General features: G+C 31.2%; 2 protein-coding genes across 3 annotated transcripts; one reads left to right on the top strand and one right to left on the bottom strand.

The window, feature by feature from the left end:
* Positions 1 to 627: 627 nt before the first annotated feature.
* LOC130632328 (oxidoreductase HTATIP2-like) lies at positions 628 to 4,470 on the top strand. The gene is made up of 6 exons (XM_057444465.1): positions 628 to 872; positions 1,012 to 1,126; positions 1,529 to 1,629; positions 1,983 to 2,126; positions 3,099 to 3,201; positions 3,767 to 4,470. The coding sequence occupies exons 1-6, from the start codon at positions 660 to 662 to the stop codon at positions 3,922 to 3,924; spliced, it is 834 nt and encodes a 277-aa protein (XP_057300448.1). The 5' UTR covers positions 628 to 659; the 3' UTR covers positions 3,925 to 4,470.
* Positions 4,471 to 6,233: 1,763 nt separating this feature from the next.
* On the bottom strand, positions 6,234 to 15,052 carry LOC130632302 (myocyte-specific enhancer factor 2C-like). 2 transcript variants are annotated; one of them, XM_057444463.1, is made up of 11 exons: positions 14,955 to 15,052; positions 13,984 to 14,147; positions 12,826 to 12,998; positions 10,281 to 10,484; positions 9,597 to 9,656; positions 9,306 to 9,386; positions 9,069 to 9,164; positions 8,406 to 8,544; positions 8,131 to 8,288; positions 7,607 to 7,866; positions 6,234 to 7,466 (listed from the first exon to the last, which is right to left on the bottom strand). In XM_057444463.1, exons 3-11 carry the CDS (start codon positions 12,877 to 12,879, stop codon positions 7,235 to 7,237), a joined length of 1,284 nt encoding a protein of 427 aa, XP_057300446.1. In that variant the 5' UTR covers positions 12,880 to 12,998; positions 13,984 to 14,147; positions 14,955 to 15,052; the 3' UTR covers positions 6,234 to 7,234. The 2 variants fall into 2 exon arrangements, with proteins under 2 accessions (XP_057300446.1, XP_057300447.1); XM_057444464.1 differs by lacking the exon at positions 13,984 to 14,147 and having other exon boundaries at positions 14,955 to 15,015.
* Between the last annotated feature and the right edge of the window lie 331 nt (positions 15,053 to 15,383).

Genomic DNA, 15,383 nt, shown 5'->3' with positions numbered 1-15,383 from the left:
TAAGATACATAGAAAATATTTTTAGGCTAAAATTCTGAAATCATCAAATATCACTTACACAAGGCTGAGATTTCTTCATACTTTTTTAAAATGTATATTTCCACTGCTTTATTGTGTATCTCTGAACATATTTTTTGCATAGTATTAAAGCTGCCTTACATGTTCCCATGCAACCTTACTTTAGTTGTTTGATCCATTCTCTAACGTTGTTTTCAATGCTGCCTCTAGTTTGTTTTCACAAGCTATTAAAAATGAAAAACCTCTTAAAAATACAATATAATAATTTTTTTGATTCAACTTAGTGTATAACTTGACCTGAAAATTTACAGAAAAATATGTAATGTTGGCAGTGTTAATTATATTGTATCATCCATCATATAGATATTTATTCTAAACTGGTAAAAATATTTGTATAAATGATATGTTCCTTGATATTATTTCCCTTAATAATATGCAGCTTTTATGTCTGTTGTCATTGAGAAGTACTCTGTATACACCTAATCAACATAACACTAAACAGTACACGATATAACACAACACTAAGTACAAAATACAAAATATTTCTATACATGGTGAAACATGTATAATATGGTACATCAAATAACAGACCAGTACACACTGCTGTATCTCACATTAATCTTATACATAATTTTAGGCTAATGAAACAATACTGTAAAGTTTGTAATATAGAAATACTATTTATTCTGATTATATTCATTCTGCAAATTAAACACATACACAAATACACCTTTTTGTCAAATACAACACGCAAGATGGCGGAAGCAGCTGCAGTGAAACAGTTTAAAGTTGTTCTCATTGGATCAACTGGTGCAACTGGTCAATATTTACTTTCAGAATTACTCAAAGCAAAGGTGAGAGTTTCTTTTACAACGCTTTCAGATTGTTCTAAATCAAGTTATGTTAGAATTAAGTAATTCATTTAATCTCACCTTTTCTGTTGATGCATCTATAGTAAAAGTAAAAATCAAAATCAAATTAGATCATTTTTAGGAATTTACAGAGATTATTTCGCTGGGGAGAAGAAAGGCAACCTTACCAGCAGACATTAAGAATGTGAATCTAGAAGAAGAAGAAAAATCAGGACGACTGAAACAAGTCATCGTTGGTATTTGCTTACTTATTTATTTTTGTGTATCTGTGCATTTTTCTATTTAATTAGGTTGCTTTTTATTAATTTCTAATTTTAATGATTTCTTTGTTTGTTTCTTTATGTAAATTTTAACCTGTTTCCTGTGTGTTTTTTCCAATGTGTTTTGCTTTAGTTCAGAAAGTCATGATCTGTTGAGGTAATTTGTTCCCCTCCAAGATTTTCACATTTGTGGCTAGGAGTCTTCCTTGCTTCGCTAGGAAGTTTAAGACTTTGTGCGAAGTGGACATTTTTTGATTTTTCTTGTATCGTTGAATCTGTTGTAGGTATTTAAAAAAAGCCAGGTAAAGTTTTCTCAGAAGCAAAACTTGGTCAAGTTTCCAAAAACGCTTTAGAAATTCACCATTATTTTTTTCTTAGATTTCGAAAACATAAGCCAAGAGACCGTGGGTGAACATTTCCAAGGCAAAGACGCGTTCTTAAGTGTGTTTGGGACAACAAGACGACAGGCTGGTTCAGCAGTAAGTCTGTGTTTTATTTGTTGTTCATAACACCCTCTCAATATTTTTTGGGTCCCTGTACAGTGTCACCTATAAACAATACAATCATGTGCCTAGTATAGTGGCATTTGGGCTCTTTAAAAGGGACTAATTTATACGTAGCTTAGTTACAGATCTTCTAAGACTTACAAACTTGATTGACATATTTGTTATAATGAACCACACAGTGTTTTTGCATAAAAAAATAAACTGAAAATTAGTGAGTAAGCAAATACGGTGTCTCACTAGTTCTCGATTATTTGTCACTGCTTCGAAGATTGTGATTTTTTCATTTTTGTATCATAACATTAGAATCATGTGTAATTTTTATTTAGAAAAACTTTCGTCGAATCGATTTCGATTACAATTATAACTTTGCAAAGATTGCACGTGAGAATGGTGTTCGATTATATAGTTTGATGTCATCTCAGGGAGCGAACAAAGACAGTTATTTTCTCTATCTTCAGTCGAAAGGACAGGTAAGTCTGCAGTCTAATAAAGGACATAATTTAAAAGAACATTTACTAAATTGTGAGCTACAAGTAATTAATTCAGTTATATGAACTATAGTAAATTTAAAAACAACTTTAGAGGACTCTGAGATGACTAGAATATCGTGGATTTAAAATTAAACAACTCATACACATACAGATGTGCTAACGGGTTTCCACTCTGTCAAGAATGTCCGGAGTTTTAAATCTCATCAAAATGTCGGTAGAAAGTGAGAAGTGAATGTATTTTTTTAATTCCCTGAAAATTATCAGAAATCTTACATTCAAATGATCAAATAGAACCATTTTCCTTTTTCACAACTTTTTCTAGCATTAAATTTTAAATTTGCTCTTCCAGAATTGGCATTGCTTTTTTAACAATCTTTTTTATAATTTTTGTGTGTCCAAATCACTTTTTTAGAGGTAATCGAAGATTTATTAGGTATAACTGGAAATATGTCCAAAAATGTAATGAAAACGAGGAGGTGACGGTTTTTTTTATTTGTATGCGCTCTTTTTCTGCCCACGATCTAAAATAACGCGAGTGAAGAAATCACTGAGAATGTATGAGGGTTAGAGGAGCACTATAATCTGCTAATTATTTGCAAGTTAAATCACAAAAAAATTTGCATTAAATAGTTGGTTTCGTTGAGGCAGCTTCCTACTAAAACGATGACTTAAACATTTTTGAACTTCTTTACCAACTATTTTCCGTTGCACGTTTTTTTTTTCATAGAAGTTGTTAGCGAAATATCAAAATTTTACAAGCTCAAGTTTTACGCATTATTTATTAAAAAAAAGAATCTTTTTAGTCTTTTTTCTTTGGTTTATTTTTAATTTAGTCAGTTTTATACGGATTTGAAAATTCGATTCCATTCAGGAACCTCAACCCTTAGCAACAAGGTTACTTACCTAAAAAAACTTGTATTTGTTTAATCACGAAGTATTATTGAATTTTAGTTGGAACATGATTGTGGTTTGTTGAATTTCCCTATGTATTCGATATTTCGACCGGGACTTCTGGGACGCGGAGGATCAGAACGAATTGCAGAAAAAATATTTGGTAATAATATTTGTTTCATATGTAGGATTTCAGTGGTGTGATTTGTGCTTAAAAAAGCTTAAGCTTGATTAAGCACCCGGGGTAGTTTTTTTTAAATCTCTCGGTCGGCGTATGTTCGAGAAGGCGCTCGAACAGCAAAGGCACATTTAAAAAAAATCTCTTTCCAATCTTGCCTCTCATTTACAGTAGTTGTATTTTGCTCGATTGAACTCTACTTTAAAGTCATGAATTCAATTAAGCAACACCTTTTGTGATAAAGTATCTCGAGGCGCCTAAACTAGAGAGACGCTTATTTTAAATTTTTCAGGAGGGCACTTAATTTAGCATTTAGTTTTCCCTGAGCCCTTGTATGAGTTTTCCCTATCACGAGTTTCAGCTATATGAATAACCTACAAGAGCTTACTTTATGAATTTCACGTGTGTCTGTCTTAACCTATACTTATATGTGATTTGTAAATACATTGCTGGCGTATATGTGCTACACTTTATCAATTAGACTGAGTTTGCTGAGTTTTTGGCATTCACCGCTATCAGTAATATTTTACTGTTGAATTTACTTTTTTAGGTTGGTTTATGACGAAAATGCCAGTTCAAAATGTCGCTCGTGCAATGTGTATGGACGCGGTACAGCATCTAAGCTCCGCTCCTCAAGACAAACCTCAGCAAGTGACTTATTACAATGATCACATCAATCATTTCTGTGAAACTTATGAACTAAACTAAAGACAGGAGGATTGTTGTTTTGTCATGGTGTTCACGGGAATTCACGAAAAAAATATATTTGTCTTGGAATTGTCTGGAAAAGTAATCATGTTGAATCATTTTAAACCCGTTTACAAATCTTACGGAAAGAATTTCAGGAAGATTAAAAATTAAAGTCATTCCTGGAAATTCGGCGTGCTTAGCTTTTCTTGTCCTGGCGTGTCAAGCAATTGTTTTTATGTGATCACCATATCTTTGCGTTTTTATCTTTACAATCAATCAACCCCATGAATATATTTCTTATTTTTTACTGTGTTTCTTTTTGTTTTATCATTCGATAGGATATTTTATCATTGCGTATGGTTTTTTTGTAAAGAAATTATTGAGATGTCTCCCCCATTTAAAAAGTCCGTTATTGTTATGTTATGTACAAAATGAAGAGGCGTTTGGTAAATGTCGCCTCGTTTTGTGTGCCAGTGTGTCTTTTTTATATTGTGTGTTGGTGTATCTTGTGTATAAATTGTAGATATAAATAGTAAACTAAAAATACATCTTAACCAGCAAAAATATTTCTATAATTTACTTTCCCTCAATTTTAAAAGTCTTCTTAAAACTCCTTCAAAAATAGATTTTTGAATAAATTTCTAAAATCTCTTCAATTTTTATAACCTATCACTTATTTTTATTTTCAGAATGCATAGATATGTTACATTGTTACAACGATATTTCATTCCTGGCAGCACCTTTAAAATCTCCTCAAATATTCTTATTTTTTTGGAAAAATATAAAAATCTCCTTAAATTTTATCAATTCACCATTATCAAGTCAAAAAACGTAACAATTCTCATCAAAAGTCCTTAAAACCCTGCAATATAGCGACCCTGTAATGCCGGGCAGACTAAACAACGTGTATAAGATTTACATTCAATGAAAGTTGATTTCGGGTTATCAATTGGTTTAAGTAAAGAAAGATTTTTGCAAGTGCTTTTCTTAAGTTACCTACCGTAAACCAAAGTAAAATGAAATTGGCGCAAAATTTCACAAGGCAGTATGTAATGGTGTAAGAGTAGAGCCGAGTCTTCTTGAGATCAATGGCGAAAGATTTCAACAAAGCATGGTAAACGAGAGAAACGAATCAAGACTGGATGTGAGTGCACGCAGTTTCCTGACCAAAGAGTAGTTTTAGACGTAAGGTTATTCAATGTCTACGCTTAGAGGTACAGGAATATAGAAATAAGCAAAACCTTCCATAAAAACAAAACGAAAAAGAAGAAGACGTATAACGAGCGCGTACTTCAAGTGGAGAATGGTTCCTTTACACCTCTTGTATTCGCGACAAATGGTGCGATGGGCGATGAGTGCAAAGCCTTCTTTAAACGCTTAGTCGATATAATTGCGGAAAAACGGTCCATTCCGGTACCTCTAGCTAGCAACAAATGTTAAACGAATAAAGATCTATTTCTCGTTGCTACTATCGACATTTCGATGTGTTCAAGGTTCAAGAGCGACGCTAGATAGGGACATTAATCTCAATGACTTTGCGTTGGCGAATAGAGCATCCATTTATGATTGATGTAAATGTACTGTTAGATCAATATTAGTTATATGTCGTTTCGTATTGTAATGTCACCCTTTCAATGTTCAAAGTGTTATCTTTCCACGTATAATGTCTTTAGTCATTTGTGTTTTATATTGTGAATTCTAAGTTGATTTATGTAATGAAAAGTTCTGAAGAAAATTTGACGTGCGCAGAATATTTTCGCTTTGCGAATTTCTAGAAAAAAGAAAATGAGAATTTTGCTGAAGACCTTAAAGTAGGAAACAAAATGAAGATTGCTGAAGTTTAAACCCTCGCCCCGGAGATTTTTACCTTTCTGAAAATAGAGAAGACGGCGAAAGATAGCCCGGTATCGTTGATCACATTTTCGCATAATACGCCGTCTTCTCTCCATCAAAAAGGCAAAAATTCCTGGGGACGAGAGTGCTGAAGTTTATATGCCTAATTGAAAAAACAAATTAAAATTTCGCAAAAATTAATTTTTTCATTTTTCCTACAAGAGGTGGGGAAAAATTATAAAAAATAAGAACAAAGTTTTCAAATTCGCTACAATTGATGAGCACATTTCTCGTGCTTTTCGATTTGCTTGCAGAACATTTTGCGTCATTTCACAAAATTGACTTCATGGTAAAAAAAGCAGAGAGTGGAAGACGGTTAACATTGATAGAACAAACTTAAAGTTAACCGCTATTGTGCCTTTTCTAAAAATGGTGGTAAACAAAGCCAGTTTGGGTAGGACGATGGTCAAACTCACCAAGAAATGAAACGTAAAAAGGATTAAGAAATCTTCCCGAACACGACTCAATACAAATAAAAAAAACTGTCAACATAGTTTTCATAAAGGCTATATACATATAATTTGGTCCTAAGTATATAATAATTCGCGCTAATAATAATTACAAAAAATATTGGTAAAAAAACTTAACTTAGAATTTCGGAAGGGAACGGAACCAGTGATATACTTTAACCACAGAAGAAAAAATCTCATTGTATCATTTCTAAAACAACTTAAAATTTAGCTACGAACAAATAAGACGTAGTCACACTGACTAAAAGATCTTTTTTTAGTTTTAAAGCACATCTATCATAAAGTTTGTTAGAGCTTTTTCTCAAAATGGTGGACAAGCTAAGCTGTCTCTGAAGAATAAAAAAAAGGGAACATAAGCACGGAACCATAAAATGTTTGTTGTATTTATCAAGACCTTAAATCCAGACGCTTTGAATAATAAAGCGTAGGTAGTGTGTACCAGTTTCGTCAACCTCGTTTTGATTCGAAGGGAACCGGGAAAATATAAATCCAAAAACGAGGCTGGCCATTTACATAACTAACTGGTAGAAATATTAATGTACAAAAAATGTCAAGTTATTATCACGTGTAAACAGGCACTTAATAATTTTAAGTCTATATTTACATTATGTACTTGAGTTTTAATATATATTTCTAAAATTTGAATTCGTGATTAATAGAATTATAGTTATACACCGGAGCAATATTGTGATTGTTTTAAATTTTGATGTCAATCATTTATCAAAACAAAATTACGCCTGCATCACACTTCACAAGTCCTGATCTTTTGTATTTTAAGAACGTATCTTGTGATATGGACAGGTACTTTTCTACGGTTTCTTTTTTTGTTTAAAAAAAATAATAAAAATGAGGCTAACGTGTTCCTTTTCATCAAAACTTTGTTTCGAATTAACTGCTGTATTTATGACTGTAATCACAAACCGCCCAGCTCATTTACAGACACGTGCAGGCTGTTGGGCGTTTTGTCATTGCCATCCATCAGTGCGCCCATCTATACGTGGCCTCTTAGACATGGGGCCACCACCGCCTCCTCCCGGTATCATATTACTTTGGTCCATTAGTTCTTTATGTCTTTGTGAACTATATTGACTTGGGTGTGAAAAAGCATGCATTGATGGTGACGTCACACGAAGGTGATCAGGAGGTTCCACCTTAATGTTGACACCATGTTTGTTTCCTGCCATGTTCGGATGAGAACTATATATAAAAAAGTATTCAGAACAAAAGGTAAAAAAAAACTAAAAAAAATTCAGGAGTGTTTTATCAGAAAACTATGAAATATTTCAATTTTTTCAAATCAAATATTTGACTTGTGAGCTTAATAATGTAGAAATTACCGTTGCAAAGAATTTCCCATGTCCTGTTGGTGATGAGACATAGTCAAAGAAGTCGAGCCAGGATGATTGTTATTTATTGTTGATCCATGGTACTGCACTTGGCTGCTGTCCATTTCACCATAACCTGAGTAACTAGACGGAAGAGCTGAAGGAAAATTTGAAGGTATTCCAGGAAAGGATGGAGTAGCTAGTGACACTATTGGAGTTGACAGAGACGAGTCTGCATTGACGTGCATAATTTGATTCGGAGTTTGATTTTGCTGAAAACAAAAAGGAAATATTAATGTTACACAAAAAGAAATATTTTTAGGGGGAAAGAAATTAATAGTACTGTTTGTAGGACAACCGACTAATCCTGATACAATTATTTTTTCAGTGGCCCCCAGTTAAAATAATTTATTTTGTGTTTGACACTATGACCTAATATTATTATTACATCATTGTGCGCATAACCCAGAAGTAATCAGTCATGTTTTATACCAGAACTAATTTATTGCACTGAAATATATTTCATTGATACTTACTTGAGCTCTTGAATTTTGCATCCCAGTTTTTAATATTGGAGTACCACCTCTTGATTGCACTAAATTACCATTTTGTGTCATTTGTTGGTTCATTGTGTGAGGACTTCTTGACGGTAGTGGCAAGGACTGTGGAGGAGGACTCAAAGCATGATGGAGAGCTATGTTTATAAAATAAATACAAATTGATTCTTCGTTTATTTCATATAAGTAGGAAACCATTATTTTAAGACAATAAAACAAAAATTTATTGAATGACGAACTTTCTGTCTACTTACAAGGATGTGGGCTTATAGACAACCTTCCATCTCTTTGCAGTGGTGTGTTAGAACGGGGATCTTTTCCAGTATTTGAATCTTCTCTGGGGGATGGCAAAGGATGTGTTATTGAAGGCATTTGTTGATATCCCTGCGGACCCTATAAAAAAATTTCTTCCTCAATCAATCACATAAATATGTTAAATTCGAAACCTAGAAGTTGTATTACTTTTATTTGCTGATAAAAACATCAGAAGCTACTAAAGAAGTTATGCAAGGTTAATTTCTGAAAATAGTTTCTGTTAGCAAAGGATCTGAAGAAATATTTTGAATGGAAACATTATACACTATACAACGCAAAAACATCAAATATTAACTGAATAAACACTATCAAACAAACAATCGTTTTGGATTGGTTTCCAAACATCTCCTTAATATTTTTTTAAACCAACTTTGAGACAAATATATTATTTTGTTAAACATTTTTCTGATTTCAGTGTCTAAAAATGTATATACCAGCTAAACAATAAAATATTTCAGACATGCTCCATTAAGCAGTGCTTTTATTCTGACACTATTATAACCACAGAAGGGTTAAATTTCAAAATTAAGCATTTAAGGTATTTTAACATAAAAGAATTCCAGTTATTCAAGTTCAAAAAAGCGAAGTGACTTATAACTCACCATATTAGGCATCCGCATCATATTTTGCTGTTGCTGGCTATACCTCTGCTCTTGTGAACCATATAGTGCTGGAATCGAGGGAGATTCAGTACCACTCTAAATTTTTAAAGAATAAAATTTAGTTTTTAAATTACAACATTGTAAAGTCTTACAATTATCTACCACAATTATTTCGTGCTTCATTGCATCTAGTTTTACAAAAAACTGGTTCTTTAGAATTTCCCTAATTTTACTTACACCATTCGTTTTCTTCATCATCATCTCAAATTCTTCATTTATTTTTTGATATTTCATTTCTGTACGAGGTGTCAAAACAAACTAAAAAAGCAATTAAAAAAAAGATGTCATATATCTATATTTCAAGAAATTAAAAAATCAATAAAAAATCAGAGTTTTGTTGTGGTAGATTTTCTGCCAGTAGGTTTAAAATTTAACTGAACAACATTTAATATCACTTGCAACATCATATTCTTGTTTGACCATTCTGGTCTATAATTTACACATATACAGTGAACACCTTTTACTTACACTGGCTGCATCACCGTCCTCGGGTGAACCACATTGCTTATTTTCTTTTCTTGATATTGTCTACAAAATTAAAATTATAATTTATTTAAATTCACAAGTTTTATAGATATTGAACAAGCATTTAGGAAGTTTAGATTTATCACAGATATCGGGTTAAAATTAACAGGTTGCAATTGGCAATTTACAAATTGAAATGCCATCTGTGCGAAGCATTCTATAAAGAAAATGCTAAAATTATGAATCTTATTTTTTTATCAATCGTTTGTATCATCTATTTCTATAAAGATTGTTGCATCAAAATAACCAGGACAAGTGATCGATGACAGGTGGCGTACAGTACTCCCAAACAACAGCTGCCAAAACGATTCCTTCTCTACGGTTAGCAAATACTTGCGAATTGACTTTATATTTCTAATTTGAACCCTGGGTATTATATTTTACATGAAGTTTCACATAATTATGCTTGTTATGCATTTTAAAATATTTATAGATTGTTTACACTTAGTTGCAATTCAGTGAAAAAACAATCTTTTGTGCAACAATAGCTACATACTACTAATTCTCTTTATATTTATTCTACAAATTGCACATTTTCTTATTTTATTCTTATTTTCAAACTTTACTCAATTGAATTCTACACTCAACTCTTGACCAATGACACTTTCCATGGCTAAACAAAATTACCTCGTGAATATCAGCGTTTGTGCGGCTTTCATGTGGCTCATTGTATTCTGTATATTTCAGTAATATTTTGTCCATATCTGTGCTGGCATATTGAAACAGTTTATTGCCAGAATTGAATATAATAAGAGCTATTTCACAGTCACATAAAATGCTTAGTTCATATGCTTTCTTCATTAGTCCAAATTTTCGTTTTGTGAACGTCACCTAAAAACACCAACATGTTAACCATAAGAACATTTGAATAAAACATTTGACTGAAAATATTTGTAGGAGTTTTCCAATACAAAGAATATGACATGATTTAGGGCAGATATATGGGAGATAAAGTTAATTTACCTGGGTAAAAATCAGGAAAACAGCTTTACTTTTTGTAGGAAGAAAAACATAGACATAGGTGACAAAACAGAAATTAAATATTTTATTTTTTATTGAATACAAATTTTAATACTTTTTGTTTGCCATTTTACCAGATCTGGCAACCCTTCTGCTTCTTTACAGAAACAAAAATCAACTACTCAGCTACGCAAAGTAATGGCAGATTTAAAAAATAAAATTTAAGCTAAAATCTTTGGTATTACTTTTTCAGGCATATTAGCTTATGTACAATAAAAAAGGGACTTTCTTAATTAATTTAAACATCATCTCAAATGAATACAACATATGAATTTATACACAAGACTGCTTTACAGAGGTTTAAGCCTTCCCTACAAGTGGGAGATCTATAAAACTGAAAGGTTTAGAATCTGTTTGCTCAAGCAAGTTGAAGAAAATAATCATACAAAGTAAATATTTGCATGACTACTAAAAACCAGTAGGTGTTGTCAAATAAAAAAAAGTTTGTTTTGAAAACGATAATCATTGAAAACAATATGTTTGCATTCTGCATCCTAAAACATTCAATACACTGGATTAAAAATGTTGTTAATACTTTGTATATGCAAAATAATGTCGTGCAGTATGTTTTTATTAGTTGGCATAACCACGACATGTGGAAACATTATGTGTGGAATTATGTATGAAAACATTGCTTCTGACAACATTAGTTTTTCACGACATCAACTTTTGTTTTGAATTTTAGTACTGTACGATTTTGAGGTTAACAGTTAAAAAATAATATATATATAAATTTAGAATGAACTTTTATTTAGCTCCAACACACGTGCTTTCCGCTTTTTAATTTATTTATTTTTAATTTAAAGAAACTTTTATGTGGTTCTAGAGGATCTTGGTACACAAAATTAAATATATTTTATGGAAGTATTAATATTAACATGGTGAAATTTTTTTTTAAGACATCACATTTTTCAGCAAAAGAACAATGCAGGAAACTTATGGTGAAAAAGCTTGTAAGAAGTGTCAAATCCCTGCTGAGAAAAATATTTTCAGACAATTTATTTTTATGAGGAAATAAAATTGATTACAGTACAATACAATTTAACTATTTAGTTACAGGATGTAAACTAATCTCTACATCTGTAAAAACTGATTAGAAGAAGAAAATAAAGATGAGAGATAATATAAACATGGCTGACATTATCTCATGTAGCTCATTTTATTTTGGTTAAATGGTTTTTTTATCAATAACATTTTTTTTAATATTTCTAAAGATTGTTATCATAAGGAATACTTTTAACACCTTTCCCATTTTCTTAGACGTAAATTCGTTACATGATTTGAGCTCCTAAGTTTTTATTGGCATCAAAAATAATTTCTGAAAAAAAACGTTTGGTCTTTATCAATCAGTGTATATCAAACAGAAAATATTGTGTAACATCAATTTTGAAACGATTTTACTTTTTAAAGAAAAAACAAAGCGAGGAAAACACACGAAATTGATTCAACTTATTTTTTTTTCTTCTTCACAAACAACAGCCCAACTGAGGAATTAAAATGACTCTTTAAAAGTTAATTCTCACAATACCGAGTTTTTAAATAATAAATCAAAACTTAAATTGAAAAGCCTTCATTTTTTAAACAGACTCATCAAGCGCTGATAAAGTTCAACTGAGAACTACCGATTAATTTATTCAACAACCATTTAGGTCTGGCCCACGCAACGTATCCTATTCATGAGTCACTATCCAGTAATCCAGTAATCCAGTAATCCAGTAATCAACGTAAAAAAACAAACAGAGTTTAAATTGTCGAATTAATTAATTTCTCAGTTGACAGAAAGTTCTACTTATGTTATCATGTTGTTTTTTCAAATCTCTTCTGCAAACACAAGAAGTAAAAAAAAATATTCATCCTTGAAAAAAAACCCACTGCGTAAGATTAAAAATAATCTCAAAACGAAACTCGTATACAGATGTAATATTTTTAGAAAGTAGTTTTTTTTTAATTCATGGTTAAATTTAGCCAAGTTCAAGCAGACGCCGTTATAAATAGACGAGCTGAAAAAATACGTCACAATTCGTGTTCTTCTCACAAAAACAGTTGATAAAATAATTGCCCATAATCCCAGGGAATAGATTTTTTTAAAATAGCTACAAATATTAGGGATATACAAATCAAAAACAAACAAGAAAGGTTTAAAAAAAGTTACCTGTCTATTTCGTTCATCATTGATACGTGAAATTTGTATTTTCTTTCGACCCATTTTTGAAGGCTCGCTGTGATTTTGTAAATTTAAAGAGTTTGGGACTCGCGGAGTCTTTATTTCTTCCTTGCCTGACGCAGAAGCCAGTTTGACGTCAGAACCTCAGAAAAAGAGGCGCACTATAAGGACAGAAAAAATAATAGTTTAAACGAAAGCAAAACACAGCCAACAAAGTAAAATAAACATTTTCTAAAGAGTTTAGACTTTAAACCAAATATTATCTTTTTGAAAATATTTTTTTTGTTTTATATAGTTTTCTCGAAATAGGTGCTCAATTTTTTGTAGTGCTCACTTACAAAAAATGACAGCTAAAAAGCGAACACTCGGCCCACGTTGTCTTTTACAATGTAAGCTAGCTAACACAAAAAAAATTGCATCCAACTGTGAGAAAATTATCATGAAATGAGAACATAGTATCTGCGTGAAAAATACTTTGATTTGTAACAATTTATATATTTCAGGAGTATTCAGCAACAAAAACAACTCAAAGAAGAACGAACGACTACGTCACAGTTAAGAAGTTTTTAACGAAATTAAAACTCACCTGTTTACAACTAATTTAATTATAACAACGGGCACCCTGACCCAAAAGAAAAAAAGAATCAAAATTAAAATGAACAGCAACGTCAACCAAACTTTATTTCAACTATGTTACAATTTAAAAAAACATGTAACCAGGCAGTTATTTTTTTCCGTTTTTAAAATTGTCTTTCAATCTTCCACTAATTAAAAAGAACCAAGCCAGAGCCCTATTCGCCTTAATAAAACTGTTTTTAAAGTTAAGCTTTTTTGAGAGCTGTTTGACGTAAACATTTTCTGTTTATAACGTTTAGCTACGCATGGTTAAGTTCAAACGAAATTCTGGTGGTCTTCTTTACAACAGTGTGAACAGATAACTGAGAGCAATTGTGATCTGAACTTCATAGAAAGAAAATATACAAAAAAATATTTTTAAGAAGAACGAACATTACTGAATAGGAGGCACGTTGAGTTGCTGTCGCTGAAATATGTTTTGAATGAAATAGAATTTAAAAGATTTATATCGTTTATAAAAAAACATTGCAAAGTTTTATGTATAAAGTAAAAATAATTTTGATAACTTACGTTGTTGCACCATCTTTCTTTTAAAATAATTAATGTTTATTTTGCTTTCTATTTTGATAACAATAAAAATACTGCGTTGCGGCTATAAAATCTGTGCTTTCCCTTCACTTTTAGTCTTTAAAATTATCTTTGCTCGTTCTTGATCTATTTCTTTAACCTTGCTTCTATAAAAGTTAAATGCTTTGTGAAAATAACAACATACTTCGAACTTATTTATTTTTTTTCAGGACAGCAGGAGAGATTTTTCCGGGATCATGATCGAAACGCCGTGTACTCTTTGAATGTTTTAAAATGTAAATAAATAAATGCTTCGAATATTCGAATTCGATTCTTTTTCCTGTTCTTAAATTTTTTCGGCAATAAACAGGAAAAGCATGCACTTTTATTTTATTTGGCGCGAAATATTCACGTAAAGGGGTTCCTGCACAGCAAAATTTAGCAAGCTCACGTGCTGCATTCACGACTTATTTTGTGTACTCATTTAACCATTTTTGTTTGTCAGAAAAAGTTTTAAATTTTTCAGAATAAAAATAGGTCACAAGGCAGAAATAATTTCTTCCGCATTTTCTCTCTATTTAAGTATTTATTCTTAAAAAAGAAAAAGAAAAGATCAACTTTTAAATACTGCTACAATTATAGTAATTTGCGTTATAGTAATTTTTGTACACATAGCTAAAGTTGGTCTTTGCATTCCATAATCGAGGAACAAAAATCTCGCACAGATGCCACACGTTAATCAGAAGCAGAAACATTTCAATAATGTTTTGCTGATAAAACGGTCTGCTATATTTGAACTGTTAAACTTTTTTATATAAATTACAAAAATCTTTTCCCCACATGGCTTTTTATTATCTAGTTAACTTCTGACATAGTTATTTTAAACATTTTCAACATTTTGCAAAATGTAAAAATAGCAGTTAACGGCTATTCGGTAATAAAAAGTAAAGAATGAACTTTCTAAAAATACTAACCAGTCATGTACGCCCAAAGCTGCTCTCAATTCGCAAGTTGTTTTAAAGCTATTTCTGGCACTGTTTTATTTCAAGAAACTTTCTATTCAATTTTACAATTATTAATGAAAGACCGTTAGGAGAAAATTAAACTGATCAAAATGTTTATTCCTTTAGAATATAATTAATTCTGTGTAAAAGTTTTGTATTATTTGTGTTGCGAACTGTTTATATTTATATTTTTTAAAATCCACTAAAAAAGTTTATCATAAAATTATTCTTTTTCTTTCTTTAGTCGAAAAAGATATTTTAAATGGCTGATCAAAATGCGTTTTTTAAACTACTTAAAAATTAAACATTACGTAATGGCCAGCGGTTAATATAAAAGCCTGGGTTCCAGTTTAATGAAAACAATACACTTTCAAACATAAACAAATATGGCGTACATCT

Source organism: Hydractinia symbiolongicarpus, chromosome 1 (genome assembly GCF_029227915.1).
Source record: "Hydractinia symbiolongicarpus strain clone_291-10 chromosome 1, HSymV2.1, whole genome shotgun sequence".
Lineage (NCBI taxonomy): Eukaryota > Metazoa > Cnidaria > Hydrozoa > Anthoathecata > Hydractiniidae > Hydractinia > Hydractinia symbiolongicarpus.
This window is presented reverse-complemented; position numbering and strand designations above follow the sequence as displayed.